This window comes from Lampetra fluviatilis, chromosome 12 (genome assembly GCF_964198595.1).
Source record: "Lampetra fluviatilis chromosome 12, kcLamFluv1.1, whole genome shotgun sequence".
NCBI classification, from domain to species: domain Eukaryota; kingdom Metazoa; phylum Chordata; class Hyperoartia; order Petromyzontiformes; family Petromyzontidae; genus Lampetra; species Lampetra fluviatilis.
In genome coordinates, this window is record NC_136286.1 from 4,315,610 (window position 1) to 4,331,691 (window position 16,082).

Sequence of the window (16,082 nt, forward strand, 5' to 3'; positions counted from 1 at the left end):
TGTTAACTCGCGGTTGACATCTTGCGCGGTCTCCCCGATGTGAATGGCTCGTTGCAGAGCTAGCACCGACCTCCGACCCGGTGCGTTAGCTGTAACGATTCTCCCTTCCCTCTCGGACGCATGTACGCGCACGCAGGCACACACACACGAACATTAGAGCCGCGCAGTGAGCGAACGCGCGCGCGCACACACGTGTGTGGCGGCAGAAGATTCAGCGCTCATGACTCGCAGAGACCGGCAGCCCCCAGGCCGATAGCCAACAAAAACCGCGTGTGATTGAGTCATCGACCTCTGAAATGTATCTGCTACGGCAGCGGGGCGCATTTGAAACCAGCTCCGCTAATGGTCATTAATCCCCCATCAAAGCAGTGACAAGACCTCCGGGACACTCTCCAATATCTCCCCGCGATTGTCACCTTAACGTTCCCCTCTGTCAGCCACCAACCCCCCCCACCTTCCCCCACCCCAAACCCCTCGCCCAGCCGCCCCACAAACCCCCAGCCCTCCGGACAACTCTCACATTCAACCGAGGGCTGCGGCAGTAGCGTATCACTATTGTCGCACTTAAGCCCACACTACGGTGAGCTCCCATGGTCATTGTGTGCCGAGGGCTAGGATCAGCGCGACAAAAGGTTTGGCGGATGGTTTAATGGGCACGTTTCCTGCAGTTGGCTCACATCTGAAGCAGCAGCGTTTCTACGCTCTGCTCGCCCGGCGTTCTGTTGCCAACATAAACATCCGCGCACGGTAACTGTTTTGCCAAATTCACGTATTTGAAGTGTTGTCATGCCAGCAAAAATGGTGCGTTCGAAAAAAAAATAATCCATGACGCTTTAAAATAGCTTTATATTTTCAGCAGGTATTCTCGCTCCGGATTAGATATCGATGGACTCGCACTCACTTCTTCATCTATATATATATTTATCCCCCCCCCTCCCCTCACGCGAAACCGTCTCACCCATCTCTATCGCGTGTGCCCCCCGCGGCAGGAATCTGCTGGCGAACCCCTTCAACTGTAACTGCCACCTGGCGTGGCTGGGCGAGTGGCTGCGCAAGCGGAGGATCGTGACGGGGAACCCGCGGTGCCAGAAGCCGTCGTTCCTGCGTGAGATCCCCGTCCAGGACGTGGCCGCGCAGGACTTCTCATGCGACGACGGTGCGTTGGCGACGAACTCGCTCGCACACGCATCTCGTTTCTGTTAGATGCAGAAACGGGATGCTGCCCCACCACGGTGTAGTGTGTTAGCACAATGGACTTTCATTCCTCCCGGCACAGCGTTCAAAACGATGGGGAGGTATCTTAAATTCTCTGTTGCCTTTGTCCACCCAACGATATAAATGTGTCCGCCACAGTTGGTCGGCACGTCACATGTAGTGGGGTAAGCGTGTATGTGTTTTGAACTTCTTTCGCACCGTATGTAGCCAACCATGCTAATCGAAGGTGCGGGGGAAGGACAACAAACGACAAAAAAAACTGTTCTAAAGAAATTCTTTTCATTCTAGATTTCAAACTAGAAAGCTGTAATGGCTTCCTAATATCAGAAGGAAGAGCGTTTCAGATGGCCGCAGAAGCGCATCTGAAAGCGTGCGTTGGCAGTGGCCGTCTTTAAAAAAATAAAGAGACGGGGCAAAGTGTGGATACTCCCACCTCTTCCAAGATGTCTGACCGGCCTACATGAGTAGCCCAAAACTACCCTCCCTCGAGTGGAGGCCTTTCTGCCAGCACTAGCACAATCAAGACATTTCTGGGCTGCCCCTCCGTGTTTCTTCCCTTTAAACCGCTCGCGGCTCCTGCTTGGCGCTTAGCGGACGACTCTCCCGGTGGTCTCCCTCCCCCGCCCCCCCGCCATGTTGTGCGCCAGGCAACGATGAGAACGCCTGCACGCCGCCGCCACGCTGCCCTGCCGAGTGCACGTGCCTGGACACGGTGGTGCGCTGCAGCAACAAGGGCCTCAAGGGGCTGCCCAAGGGCCTACCCCGAGATGTCACCGAGCTGTGAGCACGAGCCCCGCTACTCTCCCGCGATCGCACACATGGCACGGGCTCACGCGCCGCACACGCGTTGTGGTGGAGAGATGTTAACTCCCTCGCCCGGTGTACAGGAGGGCGTCGTTTCGATCTTGACCCTGACGCCTGTATATTTGGAGTTTGCATGTTCTCCCCGTGGTCGTGTGCATTCTTCTCCGGGACCCACGGTTTTTCCTTCCACATTTAGAAGCATGCATGGCTGCTATAAATTACCTGGTGAAATAAAGAATATCTTAGTTTATAGTTTTAGCTCGCACGCCACGCTGCTCGGCTAACCAGGCCCCCACTCCTTAAACTCCTTTCGCTCCACTCTCAAAGCCTCACCTCTTCTCCATTGCCCATGCTTTTCCCTCCCCCTCGCCCCTCCACTTCGTCCCCTCCCTCCCCTATAACCCTTTCGCGACCCCCACGTGCCCTCTGTTGCACGCCCTTGCCATCTTAATCACTCTTGTTTTTGTTACCGCTTTTAACCTATGGAGAGCGCCTTGAGCTAAGGTGCTCTGTAAATATAAAATAAGATAACATTGCACGGCCTTGCCACGTGCTTTTACCGCCCCTTTAACCCCGATGACTTACTGGCGTGGTCCTCTTCTCCTCTGCCCATGATGGACGGTCTCTTCCCCTTCAAAAATTCTAGTCTCTGTACCGCCCCTCCCCCATCCCCCATCCAACCTCACCCCATTCCACCTCCCCCTGTGAACATCCCCACTGGTATTATACGGCATCTTGACATGCGGTTGCATTTTCATAATCATCATCACCGTCCACGGTCGATCGACTGCTGTATGAAGGTCTCCCCCAAGCCGTCGCACATCCATCCCTCGTAGTCCCGCGCCACAATAATACACCCAGCGCGCTGTAAAGGAGACGGCGGTGACGACGACGCCGTCGCTCCGTCTCCGCGACGGGCATCGCCGTGGGGCTCTCCGTGGAGCGGCGCTAATTACGCAGCCTCAAGTCACGTGGGGAGCATTTCTGCACAGAGGGGCCTCTCTCCGCGTGGGATTTTTTTTTTGATGGTTGGCAAGTAGTGGGAGGCATTCAATGCGGGAGTCATCATCGGGTCGTGATGAACGTTCCGCGTGTAATGATAACGTCCCCTGCCAGCAATTCAACAAATGATCACGCTTCAATTCAATGCAGTTATTTTGTTTTTCCTCGTCATTACTGGCTCACGTTGTTTCTCATTTGCTCCGTCTCATTTGTACAGTTGCGTGCTCTCATATTCCCACATTTAAGAGGGGGCAACATCATTTCGACTATAATTTTCAGACGTCGGAAATATCGGCTTCCGCACGCACGACGCCGGCGCGTTCATTACGAGTGTAAGAAACTGTCGCATCGTCGCACGCCGGGTTATTATTAATTTAGCGAATGCGTTTGAGGGCGGGAATTCGTAGAGATGGAGCTCGCAGAATTCGGTCCGTGCTGGTTGGATCATTAGCTTCCCCGGGGAGAGTGGGTGGGGGGGGAGTGGGGGGTGGGGGGTGGGGGGTGGCCAGGGTACTGCCGAGAGCTGTGACGTGAACGCTGAATGCATTGCCCCCCACATGCCTGGCAACAGGCTTTTAATGTCCATGAATAATTCCTGACCGGTATATTTCTCTGCATCCCGTTCCCCCCGTCCCCTTCCCCTTACGTACGCCTCCACTGATTCCCAGCTACCTGGACGGAAACCAGTTAACCATGGTTCCCCCAGAGCTGTCCAACTACAAGCACCTTTCGTTCATGTGAGTACCACTGGTGACATGTAAGTTGCATAATGAAAGAGTGTTCCGCCATTTTCAGTCCGCTGCTGGATGAAAGTCACGTCAGTCGTTTTTGTTGTGTCCATACTTTACCACGTTGGTCGGTGCAGGAAACCCAGAACTGGTTCACTCATCACTCGCCACTTATGTTAGCCATGCCCGGTAATGTAACTCGGGTTGTAAGGTTCATCATGTAGTGTGCTAAGCACTGCTCTTAATAAATATGCCAACCGAACGGGGATTCTGCATTGCGCAGTGGGTAGCACACTGTGCTATGAACCTGGGATATCAGTGACACGTGATATCTGAACAGGTCCTAGCTCCCCCTCACCCTATAACCTATTGTCGTTAACTGGCCTGCGTCGTGAAGTATGGTCAAACAACATTAATGACAGACAAGGCATGGGCAAGCCTTCATCCAGCAGCGGTGTGGCAATGGGCTGTAAATTAGTATTATTATCATCATCCTAAAAGAGCTCTTATTACCACTATTGAAATCAGACCCATATTCATTATTATAACTGTTGGGGTCATTTGCAGTTGCTCATTAAAGTGAATGAGCTTGGAACGTGGTGTTAATGGCTATTGTGAAATGTAGAAAAGTGAAATGCTTCGTTAAAACTCTCAATAGTTAATCTTGCGAAACAATTGCAAATTAATAATCCACTTTCACAAAAATAATGGATTTTTTGCCTAATAAAAATGTGTAATAAATCTGGCAACCTCACGCATTTCATGCAAAATCTTGTCTTATTTTACATTTTTATTGAATGTTAAATATTAAGTTGAAAAAGCAATATAATTTTCTCCCTCCGCTTCTCTTTATTGGGTAAAGTAATGTTAATCGAGCGAGTCGGGTTGTGTGCACATTTAGATCTCACCGTCGCACACCGTGGCCCACGCTTGGCACCGATCCCTCCGCTCGTTGTCTTTCTAGTGACCTGAGCAACAACCACATCAGCACCATCGCAAACTTCACCTTCAGCAACATCACCCAGCTCTCCACACTGTGAGTACCCGTGTCGGATGGTCAGGGCCCGTGGCTGGAGGGAGGTTCGTTAAGTCAATTCGGTGTCAGCCGAAGGGAGTGGACTCATTTCCCGGGCATCATGGAAGGAAGAGTATTTCAGACGACTGTAGTAGCACATCTGAAAGTGTGCGATGCAGTGACCGTCTTTAACCAAGTCGTAATTATTATATTGGCTGTTTTGCCTTTAAATCTGTTGGATGCACCTCTGACGACCGGAGTCTGTAGAAATGGGCCACACGGGGTAATGAGCATCCACGTGTATCTCCAACCACAGACTCGAGATGTCATCTCGGAGATTCCAAGAACCGGGACCTATCACGGCAAGAATAATATCTCACAATACCAGAAGAGGGGGGGGGGGGAGGGGGGGAATGCACTTGAGTGCTTTGTCTTGAGTGCCATATTCTAACGCAACTTACAAGAACCTTAGTGTTCTGGAAAGACTTCCAGATTTCCCAGGACAGCCGCTTTGAAAATTGGACGATCCTGGGCCTAATCAAGGCAGGTGGAATTGCTAGAACAGATGCAGCGGCAGGTGTCCTCTTCCTCACTGGAGCCAGGAAGCCAACGAACGAACACAAACTTCCTCCCACCCAGGTCTCAGAAACAATTCCTCACCACGTTTCCCTACCAGCTGGCTGCCATTTGCCTTCTGCTTCATGGTTCGACAGTAACAGTGTTTACCACTCCTGGCAACGGACAATGTTACTTTGGTCAATTACGATCAACCGCCGCAAGTTGCTGTAGCCGCCCCACAAAGTGGTGAGGAGCATCTCTCGGCAGACACGCAGCGTTGATGGCCGAGCAAAAACGAACGTGTTTGCGTGACGGCATCCTTGATGGCTATAAAATGCGGGTGGAATACACAGACAGGAATGGATTTGGCACATGTATTTAGATGTATTTAGATGCTACGATCCTGCCGTGGTATAGCGGTTACCAACATCCTGGAGTTTCGATCCAGGGGTCACCGGTTCAATCTCGGTAGTTGGAAGAATAGTGGTGCCCGGCAGTATAAATGGGGATACACCACAGTTGATCGATTGGCATGTGGTGGGGTAAAGTGTGGGTATTTCTACCTCCTCCAATGCGTCTAGCCAGCATGGACGAGAGGGCAATATGACCCTTGGAAGGAACGCTCATGAGCTCCCTCTCGCGTGAAGCCCTCCTCCGCAAGCAGTCGTGTGAGCGAGCAATTGCAAGGCAGCGTGAATGCAAGTTGCATTCTGTTGTATTGTGTGGGGAATTAGCAATAGTAGAGTAATGAACGACTGTCGAATTAATGGTGAATTACTCTTAACTATTGTTAATTTCCCACACAATACAATTTTGATTCGCATTGCCCTGCTTTGTCGCACTGCCTAGCGTTGGCTACACTCCTACGCCACCCCTCATAATTGGTGTTTTCCATATTTACGCGGCTTAATTATGCGTTCATAAGACAAACATAATATTCGCATAGTTTATAAATTACTCGACTGTGCGGCGCATAATGATAGGTTTTATATAAATGTTTAAAAGTGATGCCAAATGTAATGTCATCCTAACAATAACAGACAAAAGGCCCCATTTTTCTGTGCAATGTAGGGCATGGTATTTGAAAACATGTGTCACCATGTAGCTGCCAAAACATGTGTTGGATGATTTGCTGTACGTGGCTCCCATGCATACCTTCATATTTGGCCCGAATTAACAGGATTCTGCCGAAATTACCATACCTTGTACCTCATAGAGAAACAGTTCACACCCATATATATATGCATAACTTTAAGATAAACAAAAGTAAGAATTGAATCGTAGCGTGCACCTCTACAGATGTGTTTAATTACCCTAGGTCGTTATTGCAGCGTTTAATTAGCCCCAAGGACGTTTGCTAGATAATCCTGGGACGTGAGAGGCTTGAACGAGCGCAACGGTGCTCGATACGTTTTAAGCGCCACTCACAAACGCTCCGATCAATGACGACCCGGAGGGCTGGAAGAGGAATGAAGCACCGTGTGTACTTATTGGCTTCCGTCTGTACTTATTGGCTTCCGTCTAAATGAATGAATCAATTGCAGAGTTGGGTGGCTGACTGGCTGGGTTGGGTTGGTTGATTGACTGGCCGACTGACTGGCTGGCTGTCTGCTTGGTTAATTAGTGCATTGATTAATTGGCTGGATGGTTTGGTGTTTGCTGAGTTGGTCAGATGGTTAGCTGATTAATTGAATGGCTGGCTGGCTGGCTGGTTAGTTGGTCAGGTGGTTGGGTGTTTGATTACTTGGTTGGCTGGCTGGTTAGTTGACCGGCTGATTTACTTGTTGTTCGGTGACCAGCAGAGTGGAGGAGGCGCAGGCTCTGTGAGTGAAATGTAAACAATCTGGGAGGGCAGCGAGCAGCACCGCAGTGAAAATCTGCCAGGCTTAGGGGCCACCCAAGGCTCGGCACTTAACTGCAAGCTGGTTATTGTTTGTGTACATCAGAAGGACAGATCAAAGGTTATTGTTTGAAGAAAATAATGGGTGGGTTCTGCTCTGCGTTTCTGTCCTGTTTATGAAGCACGCGCGAGTTGTTATTTGTTCCAAATGCGGTGGTTAAAATCAGCCGCATGTACAATATTAAATGTCCCATGGAATGTATTGGCGCAGGCAAAACACAATACATTACAATTGATATTGTCGTGGCAACATGTAAGCTGCTCTGAGTCCCAGGACTCTTTTTCAAGAAAAACGATGATATTTTTGGTTTTACCAGGTAAGGCCCACTGAGCGATATAGACATTTTTCAGAAACCACTTGGCAAAACAATTCTTGCTCAACGAAGTTACTTATCACGTCGACATTTATATCAGCCAAATACTCTAAAAGCACGCTTCAAAATGTGGAGGGGAAAACCAGAGAACCCGCAGAAAAGTCCACGCGACCACGGGGAGAACATGCAAACTCCAAATATACAGGCATCAAGGTTGGGATCGAACCTACGACCTCCTGTATACCAGGCGAGGTAGTTAACATCGTGCTACCGTGGCACTAGAAGGCCCTGCATTGGGACGTTGGGTCAATAGCTTTCATGAGATGTTTGGCAGTGAGAGGAAACCGGAGTATCTGGAGAAAATACATGCATACAGGGGAGGGGGTTTAACAATGTGATGTCCTGACCACCTCTCAGCCCCAGCCCTGCAACACCTGGCAAGCCCCGTGGTTGCCCATCTAACTACAATCCAGGCAAAAATTGGCTTAGGTTCTGAGATCGGACGAGATTGGGCACGTCCAGGGTGATTAGACAAAATCCTTGACACGTGATGTTAATCCTTTCTCTCATTAGGAAGCCACTGGAGCTATGCACTTTTCAATCTAAATCGAAAACTAATTTCTTTAGAAGTGATTTTTTTATGTTTAGTTTGTTGTTCTTCCCGTACTGTGCGAAAGAAGTTCAAAATGCGTACAATCCTGACGTGTTGGAACAAACACGCTCAATAACAACACGGCTTTGTTTAAAAAAAAACGATGGTCTCGACGTGAGTTATAATAGCGCAGCACTTGTAGAACAGCTCCAAATATGTTGAGGGGGGAACATAACGCCCGGGAAGTCCGTGGGTGTAAGGTTTCACCTCTTTGTTATTTGCAGGATTTTGAGCTACAATCGTCTAAGGTGTCTTCCTCTGCGGGCGTTCGCTGGCCTCAAGACCCTGCGCCTCCTGTGAGTGTGGGAACCGGCACGGTGACACGTGTCCGCTCGCGATGACACGTGTCTGTTGCTGAGCGTGTGTGCGGCAGGAACTTCAAGAAATGTGACCCCCCCCCCCCGCTTTGTCAAGCCATCCCCCGCGATTGCGACGGCCCCCTTCGATTGCGTGAAAGGGCAGCGTGTATTCGGATCATGAGCGGTGGGGTAGCGGTTAGCGCAATATGCTTCAAACCTGGTAATCTGTGCCCGATTCCCAGCCACGGCTGGCGTAAGTGGTGTTTGAACCGGTCCTGGGCGCTGACCCACACTCCCACCCCCCCTGCCTCACCAGCCCGTGTCGACCGGCATGGTGAAGTATGGCTCAAACATCCCCCATGAATGACGTAGCATGGGGGAGGCCTCCGTACGGCAGTGGCTTGACAAAGGGCTCTAAATTATTATCGTCAACAGAAACGTGTAGATGCTTGAAAAGATATCGGTATGTCATGTACGTCCCATGACGCTCAAGCTATTTGCTTGAGGTCACTCCCTGGAATGTCATTGTTGAGCCTCTCTAACCTTGAGACGCCCAGCATTTAGCAATTACACCTAAGGGCTTGGGGGAGGGCGCTTCCTCGCTCCGCGTTGGATGGGTGGAACGTCCTCGCGGGTTTTGCGAGCACGGCCGGGAAGATTACATTTCAGCGATGATGGACAGTGGGGCGGACAATTGTTTAGCTGCATCCCCAAAACATTCTCTTGTTAAAGTCTGCGCAATAATTTCACCGGTTTCACAGCGCGGCATCGAATTGTTTACGGCTCGAATATTTGGGTTCTATTTTTCTTTGCTCCCCTCCTTCCGTGTGCACGGAGCGAATTCCTTATTGACAGCCGCATAATCTTATCGCGGTGCGTTCACCGTGGCAGGACACGTCCCTTCCCACTCGACTTCCCATCCGTTGTTGTCGCTAACGTGTCACATCACGTGATTTAATCTCCTCGGCTGAAGAGCAAAATCCTCGGAATGTAGACCAGATTCAGTTAGAGCCGGAAGAGGGGAATTATTCATCTCGCAGCCATGCGGGCGTGAAGTGGGCGGTGGTGGCCTGATGTTGCTGAAATCCCGTGTCGACCATTTGCGTGCATGCGTGTGCGTGCACGTGTATGTGCGTGCGCATGTTTTTTTTATAATGGTTAAGCGGTAGTGCAAAAGTTAGCGCGCTGCACTATCAAGCCAAGAGCCCCGAGTTCGATTCCCACTCATGGCAAACACCGGTGACGATTATCTGAACCGGTCCTGGGCCTCCTCTAGGTCGACTCAGCCTCAAATGAATATCTGGTGCGGTGTGTTAAACATCGCGACTGGGGAGACAACGGCGACCGGGCGTGGTGTTGGCCACACCACCTCTTTATGTACCGTGCCGGCCTTCATAGGTACTCGCTAACAGCACTTGCCACAACAGTCTGTTAAGGCTATATGGGGGATCTTTGTCTGTCTCTTTGTGTTTTTTTGGCATGGCTGATAGGTCACTTCACGGAAACGACGTCTCCATGATTCCCCACGGCGTTTTCAGCGACCTGACGTCTCTCTCCCATCTGTGAGTTTCGCCGTGATTCTGAGCGCAGCATATTTTTTTTAAAACACACACAACTTCAAATTAATTTTTCAACAGTTTCATTTTACACCCCCAGCCACGTGTAAATATTTTAAATGATAAATTACACCTCAAAAATTAAAACACGAGCACGCACGCTCCCATACAACATTACCGCGAAAACGTCGCGTACGTAACGCTTCGACGCGGAGCGCTCGACAAGGGGCGCGCGTGATTAATGAAGCGATGGCCGCCGCTCGCCCGCGGCCTTCTACAGGTGTGAGTTGCGCCGTCCACAGCGGAGCTCACGTTTCGGATATTTCGCCTAACCGCTTCGTGTCGTTTTAACTCCCACCCACCCGCCCGCCCGGCCCGTACGGACGAACCAACGGACCGACCGACCGACCAACCGACGGACGGACGTCGGCAGAGCGCTGGGATCAAACCCGCTGCACTGCGACTGCGCCATGCGCTGGCTCTCCGACTGGGTCAAGGTGGACTACAAGGAGCCGGGCATCGCGCGCTGCTCGGGGCCCGGGGACATGGCCGAGAAGCTGCTGCTCACCACCCCCTCCAAGAAGTTCGAGTGTGTCGGTGAGGCTCCCGCGCGCCACGGCACCGCGGCGCTGTCCTATGCCGTCACGTGAGGTGGATCTTACCGGTGTGCAGGCGGTGCAACTACACGGGGTTACCATGGGCCGGAGGGGCACCAGGTGCCGGGCTACGAAGAGGCAGCGGGGAGGGAGGGGGGGGAAGCGGACAGAGGGCATATAGCAATGCACATCGCTGATGGAGATATTAGCAAATGATCACTAAATATCGACAAGAAGAAGCATTCTTCAACATATTGATTGAACCCAAAGTTATTTGTGTGTGTGTGTGCGTGTCTTTTTTATAGTAATGTAGTGGTTACCGCGCTGCGCTACGAAGCGAGTGACCGAATTCGATTTTCACTCGCGGCCAACGCCAGTGACGATTACCTGAACCAGTCCTGGGCCTCCCCGAGGTCGACTCAGCCTTAAATTAGGGACCTGGTTCGGGTGTGTAGACATCTCAACGTGCTTAATAGGCGCTCGCTAATGGCACTTGCCCCAACAGTTTCTTAAAGGCTAAATGGGAGGTGTTTGTCTTCGTCTATACATATTAATAAACAATAGTTTTGTCATAATTCTGTCAACTTAACAACAAACTAACGATTATAATGCATAACAAATGAGCGTTGCAATATGCGGCGCGACCGTTTTTTGCACGTCTTATTCAAAGCCTGTGATCCATCACGACCGTTGGTGCGCGTGAAACCCAGGTCCGCCTGACGTCAGCATCCAGGCCAAGTGCAACCCGTGCCTGTCGCAGCCATGCCTCAACCACGGCGTGTGCAGCGGCGACCCCGTCGACTTCTACCGCTGCACCTGCTCCTACGGGTTCAAGGTGAGGGCCGCCGCCGGGACCGCCAGCACCCATTGGTGGGCCTGATGAAAAAATCCTAAATTAATATCCCAACTGTGGGGGCTTGCTCCTTCTCCTTTGCTGCCTCTACTGTCTGCATTCCTGTCTCTTGGTCATCCACAATGCTGATTCCCTCCTCGTCTTTAAGTCCAGCGTTGAGTCTTCTCTGCGGCGAAGGAGTTACTTCCCTCACAGGCTCATCCTCAGTGTTCACTCCTCTCCGCCCCCTCTCACCTGCATTGTAATCATCACGCTCTTCTCCAGTTCCCTACGGTCTATGTCCACCTCACTTTGATGAACACTGAGAGATGTTTATCTTGAAACACAATACAATAGGAGCGGGGGCAGTGGTGTCACGATCCAAGCACAGCGGTTTGAATGCCCGGCTGACATCAGTGGCACTCCACCCTTATAAACGCTAAAACTCTGACGAGCGCCACCTGGAACTAATTTTGCCGCGGGAATTTAAATTCATTTTCCCCATCCCGCCCTATGCCATGTCCCCCACCCACCCAACCCCCACCAGCCCCCCTCCCCGCCACATCCCATCGCCCCCCCCCCCCCCCCCACACTGCATTAACCCCACGCCGCTGTGCTCCCGGTGCCAGGGTCAGGACTGCGGAACGCCGATCAACGCCTGCGTGAGCTCGCCGTGCCAGAACGCGGGCACGTGCCACGTGCGCGAGGACGGTGACGACTCCGGATTCCAGTAAGGGGCCCTTGACGGCACTCGCCTGAACCCAGCTTGCACACGGGGCTGATGGCCAGTGGCCCCCAATAAAATAATTTTATTGTGTTTTATTTTTATTCTTTTAATAATTTTATTGTGCTTTATTTTTATTCTTTTATTACTTCCCTTCTACGTGACTTTACCGAAAGAACCAAGAAGATGAATCCCTGCAGTCACGAAAGCTTTAAATCGAAATTTAAACACGCTTCGTGTTTAATCCGACGTGCATTTTAAAAAAAAGAATGCGATGCAACGCAATCAAGGGCTTTCGGCGACTAAAAATGTGCTCGCGCTAATTTACGGCGCGGAGCGGCGTTAAAATTCACGGCGAGTCCAAAGGTTGCGTATGTTGTCCGATTCGATGCGTGACGTGAGGAATATGTAGCCTGCAACAGGCCTGCACGGTAACCATCCAGCTGCAGCGGGGGGGGGGGGGGGGGGGGTCTTTGTGTAACGGAAGCACGAGGCTACACAGGCCACCCGAATGCACCAAATATTGGGTCGTTCTTAATATCCACCAGACAGCACTTGTGCGGCCAATTATCCGGGCTAATGGGGGGGCCGGCGGATGGTATAGATGAAACAAAAGTGGGCATAATGCTACGTATATTTCAATCAGACTCTAAGGCAATTATGATTTCCCTGCATAGAATTGGGGTTCTAAGATGTCATCCCTCGTCTGTGTGTGATTGTCGGCACATCTGCGATCATGTAGGCATCCAGTTGCTGGCCCCCTGATGAGTATGCAGCAACCCAGATAATCAAGAGATGACTGCAAATCCTCTGGATTTATGTTGAACTTCTTTCGTACCGTACGTAGCCAACCATGCTTAAGCCAGTCATGATGATGAGGTGCGGGGAAAGGACAACAAACTAAAGGCATAAAGCAGTTCTAAATAAATGAGCTTTCAGTCTAGATGATTTAAAAGTGTATAGCTCCATTGACTTCCGAATATCAGAAGGAAGAGCTTCCCATACAGCCGCAGAAGCGCATCTGAAAGCGCGCGACGAAGCGACCGTCTTTGTTCGATGGCTAACCAAAAGCCGCTGCTGCGAGGATGACCGGAGTTCACGTGATGGTGTATGCTCCTCGACGAGCTCAGCAAGGTATCGTGGTTCATTTGTGACCCTGCTCGAGACTCGCTGCCGCCTCCCCCTTACCCCCCCCCCCCCCCGCGTGACCCCAGGTGCGAATGCCCCAAGGGCTTCGATGGAAAAGTTTGCCAGGTGAATATCGACGACTGCGAGGACAACGACTGTGAGAACAACGCCACCTGCGTGGACGGCATCAACAACTACACCTGCCTGTGTCCGCACGAGTACACAGGTGAGCTCCACGCCCCATCACCCACCACTGCCCACCCATCAACCAGAGCCACTCTGGGTGAACGTTAATGGCTTGGCGCTCTAGGTCAGAGGTGGCGAACCGTTCCCTTACTGATGGCCAAACAGGACTTTTAAATACCTTTGCGGGAGCTTAGGGGTTTGTTGGGGGTGGGCGATATACCACCAGATGTCCACTGGCCCACCACCCACGTTCACTCTGCTTAGCGGTACTGTGTATCACTGCTGTGGTGCCCTCCCCCCCCCCCACTCAACAGCTCTACTGCCCCCCACTACCTCCCAAGAGGAGCAGGGCCTAGCAGGTGCCACACATTAAACTAAAACTTTAAACCAATTTTATTTTCCCAGGTAAGGCCCACTGAGCCTGTGTTTCACCCTTTTTCAGAAGTGGCCTGGCTATCACTAATGATGGCTCGGCAAAGTGGCGTATATCAGCGTTTGAAAATGTATGGCAGCCAAATAGTCTCGATGCACATTGCACGTGAATGTGGAGGGAAAGACCCGGAGGAAAAATCCACTTGACCACAGGGAGAACGATGTGGAGGTATAAATTTGATTTAAATCTTTCGTGACTGCAGGGATTCATATTATTGGTTCTTTCGGTAAAGTGGCCACTTTTTTCAAATTTTCTTGCTGTGTTTTTCACACCTGATGATGATTGCTTGTGTTGCAGTCGAAACGTCGTGATAATTTTATTGTTTTATATTTTTATTATTTTATTGTTTCCCTTCTACGTGCCTTTACCAAAAGAACCAAGAATATAAAGATGTGGAGGTAGCCACTTCTGTCACTGCAACGGGCCCTGTTGGTCACAGACATGACTTTGCAGGCCATAATTAGAAACACAGCGTTGTTGCCGGTTCCAAAATGTTCCCCTCTAGTAGCAGATTCATGAAGCTAAGATGTTTCTCGGTGATGTGCTGAAATACTGTCCGTTGTTACGATTCAGAATGGTAGACCAACCAACCATGTGCCCACGGGCCCCCGAGGTTCAACCACCCCTGCTGTAAGTGCAGCAGGAGTTGAGCTGTGTGTGCGTGCAGTGGGTAACAAACATAGCAATGGGTTCAACACACTCCCCCCCCCTCGTCAAACTTGTTAGAGCACCTGATTGTTCTGAAACAAAATATCACTTGAAAATTAGCTTCAACATTCTGGGTTTTAATCTGGCCCATCTGATCAAAACCAGATTCTGCAGTGAGTTGATGGTCTCAGCATGGCCACCAATTACTGCACAGTGATTTTTATCGTATATATAAACAACAAAAATCTAGCTTTAAGAATGACAAAAAATAATCAAGCTTGCCTGTCACGAAACACGGATCTCGACTGCAGAGTGAGTGGGGAAGGTGCAGCGCCTCCTAGTGTACACAGCAGGTCGCTTGAAAGGATCTCGGATGCAGTTCTGTGATGTTGCCTTCCATTAGGCTCGTCTCTTACACGCAAGGTGGTAACATTTCCCCTGTCCAGAGTTCCGAATGGACACTTCATCTCATAACATGATGCTGAGGAGAATAAGAATAAAACTCGAAAAAAGATAATTAAATTAGTTGAAGAGTTTGCATTCTTCACGTTTTATTTTACTTTCTTAGCCACCAGGCTGCTGACATAACTTGGCGGCAGCAGCCAGTGAAACAGTCGGGTGTTTTTTTTTAAGTTCTCCACCATAAATCACCCGCTGAAAAGGAAACCTGGGACTAATTTGAAACGTACGACTGTGCGGTGGCCTTGCTTGTAAGGTGGTGGCTACACTGGGGGTGGGATGGATTTTTTAGCCATGTGCGTACCTCCTTGGGCGAAAGCCAGTCTGAGCAGATTGGACATCTCAACTGTATCAGTTGGTTGCGATTTGTTTGGGGAGTCATTCAAATTAATTTCATTGCGCCACTTTAGCGAGCAACTGTGATGGCCTTCGCAAGTAAACAACCCGTGGAAGCCCCTTCCACTGTTCGGTTTTGCAGTGCTGTGTTCTAAGAGCGCGCGTAAATATTTCCACAAGTGCTAACGACGATGTAAGACAATCTCTGGTGGAGGGTATCTGTGTGTAATCGCATGCAGATACTTGTTGACTTGCCAATTATGTGCACTTAAAGTAAGCGAACCTCTCAGTGATGTCACGCCGGCACAATTCATAATCATACTTAGACGTGAGCGGCATTTATCTCTCCAACGTCACGACGATGACGGCGGACGGGCTCGACGGCACCCAGCGGCGTTCTCGTCTCCGGCCGCTTTGTCGTAGCGCAAAAGTCGAATTGGGTTACCGGTCATCCTTGTGCGCGGGCAGACTTCGAGATAAGATCGGTGCAGATCTTTTTTTGCGGGGAGGAACGGGCTGGGATGAACCAGAGAAAAAGGGAAGGAAGCGGAGAGGGGCAGGGCAGGAGGCGAGGGACGGAATCGTGTCTTACAAATCTCCCAATCCCCGCGTGCCGATCACGCTAATAGTGAACAGATGTGTGCGATGCAGCCGGGCGTGAGGCCAGCACGGCCGCCAGAGTGGGCCCTCCATTCCT

At 50.7% G+C, this 16,082-nt stretch overlaps 1 protein-coding gene across 8 annotated transcripts in view; it reads left to right on the forward strand.

The window, feature by feature from the left end:
* Nucleotides 1–16,082, forward strand: part of LOC144935062 (slit homolog 2 protein-like) — a 181,105-nt gene that overhangs the window by 147,291 nt on the left and 17,732 nt on the right. For all 8 annotated transcript variants that reach the window (XM_078861396.1, XM_078861399.1, XM_078861398.1 and 5 more), the window contains 10 exons: nt 990–1,156; nt 1,863–1,995; nt 3,690–3,758; nt 4,714–4,785; nt 8,413–8,484; nt 9,978–10,049; nt 10,477–10,640; nt 11,350–11,474; nt 12,101–12,201; nt 13,410–13,549. In XM_078861396.1, the coding sequence (XP_078717522.1) occupies nt 990–1,156; nt 1,863–1,995; nt 3,690–3,758; nt 4,714–4,785; nt 8,413–8,484; nt 9,978–10,049; nt 10,477–10,640; nt 11,350–11,474; nt 12,101–12,201; nt 13,410–13,549 (1,115 nt within the window). The remainder of the gene's footprint in view (nt 1–989; nt 1,157–1,862; nt 1,996–3,689; nt 3,759–4,713; nt 4,786–8,412; nt 8,485–9,977; nt 10,050–10,476; nt 10,641–11,349; nt 11,475–12,100; nt 12,202–13,409; nt 13,550–16,082) is intronic.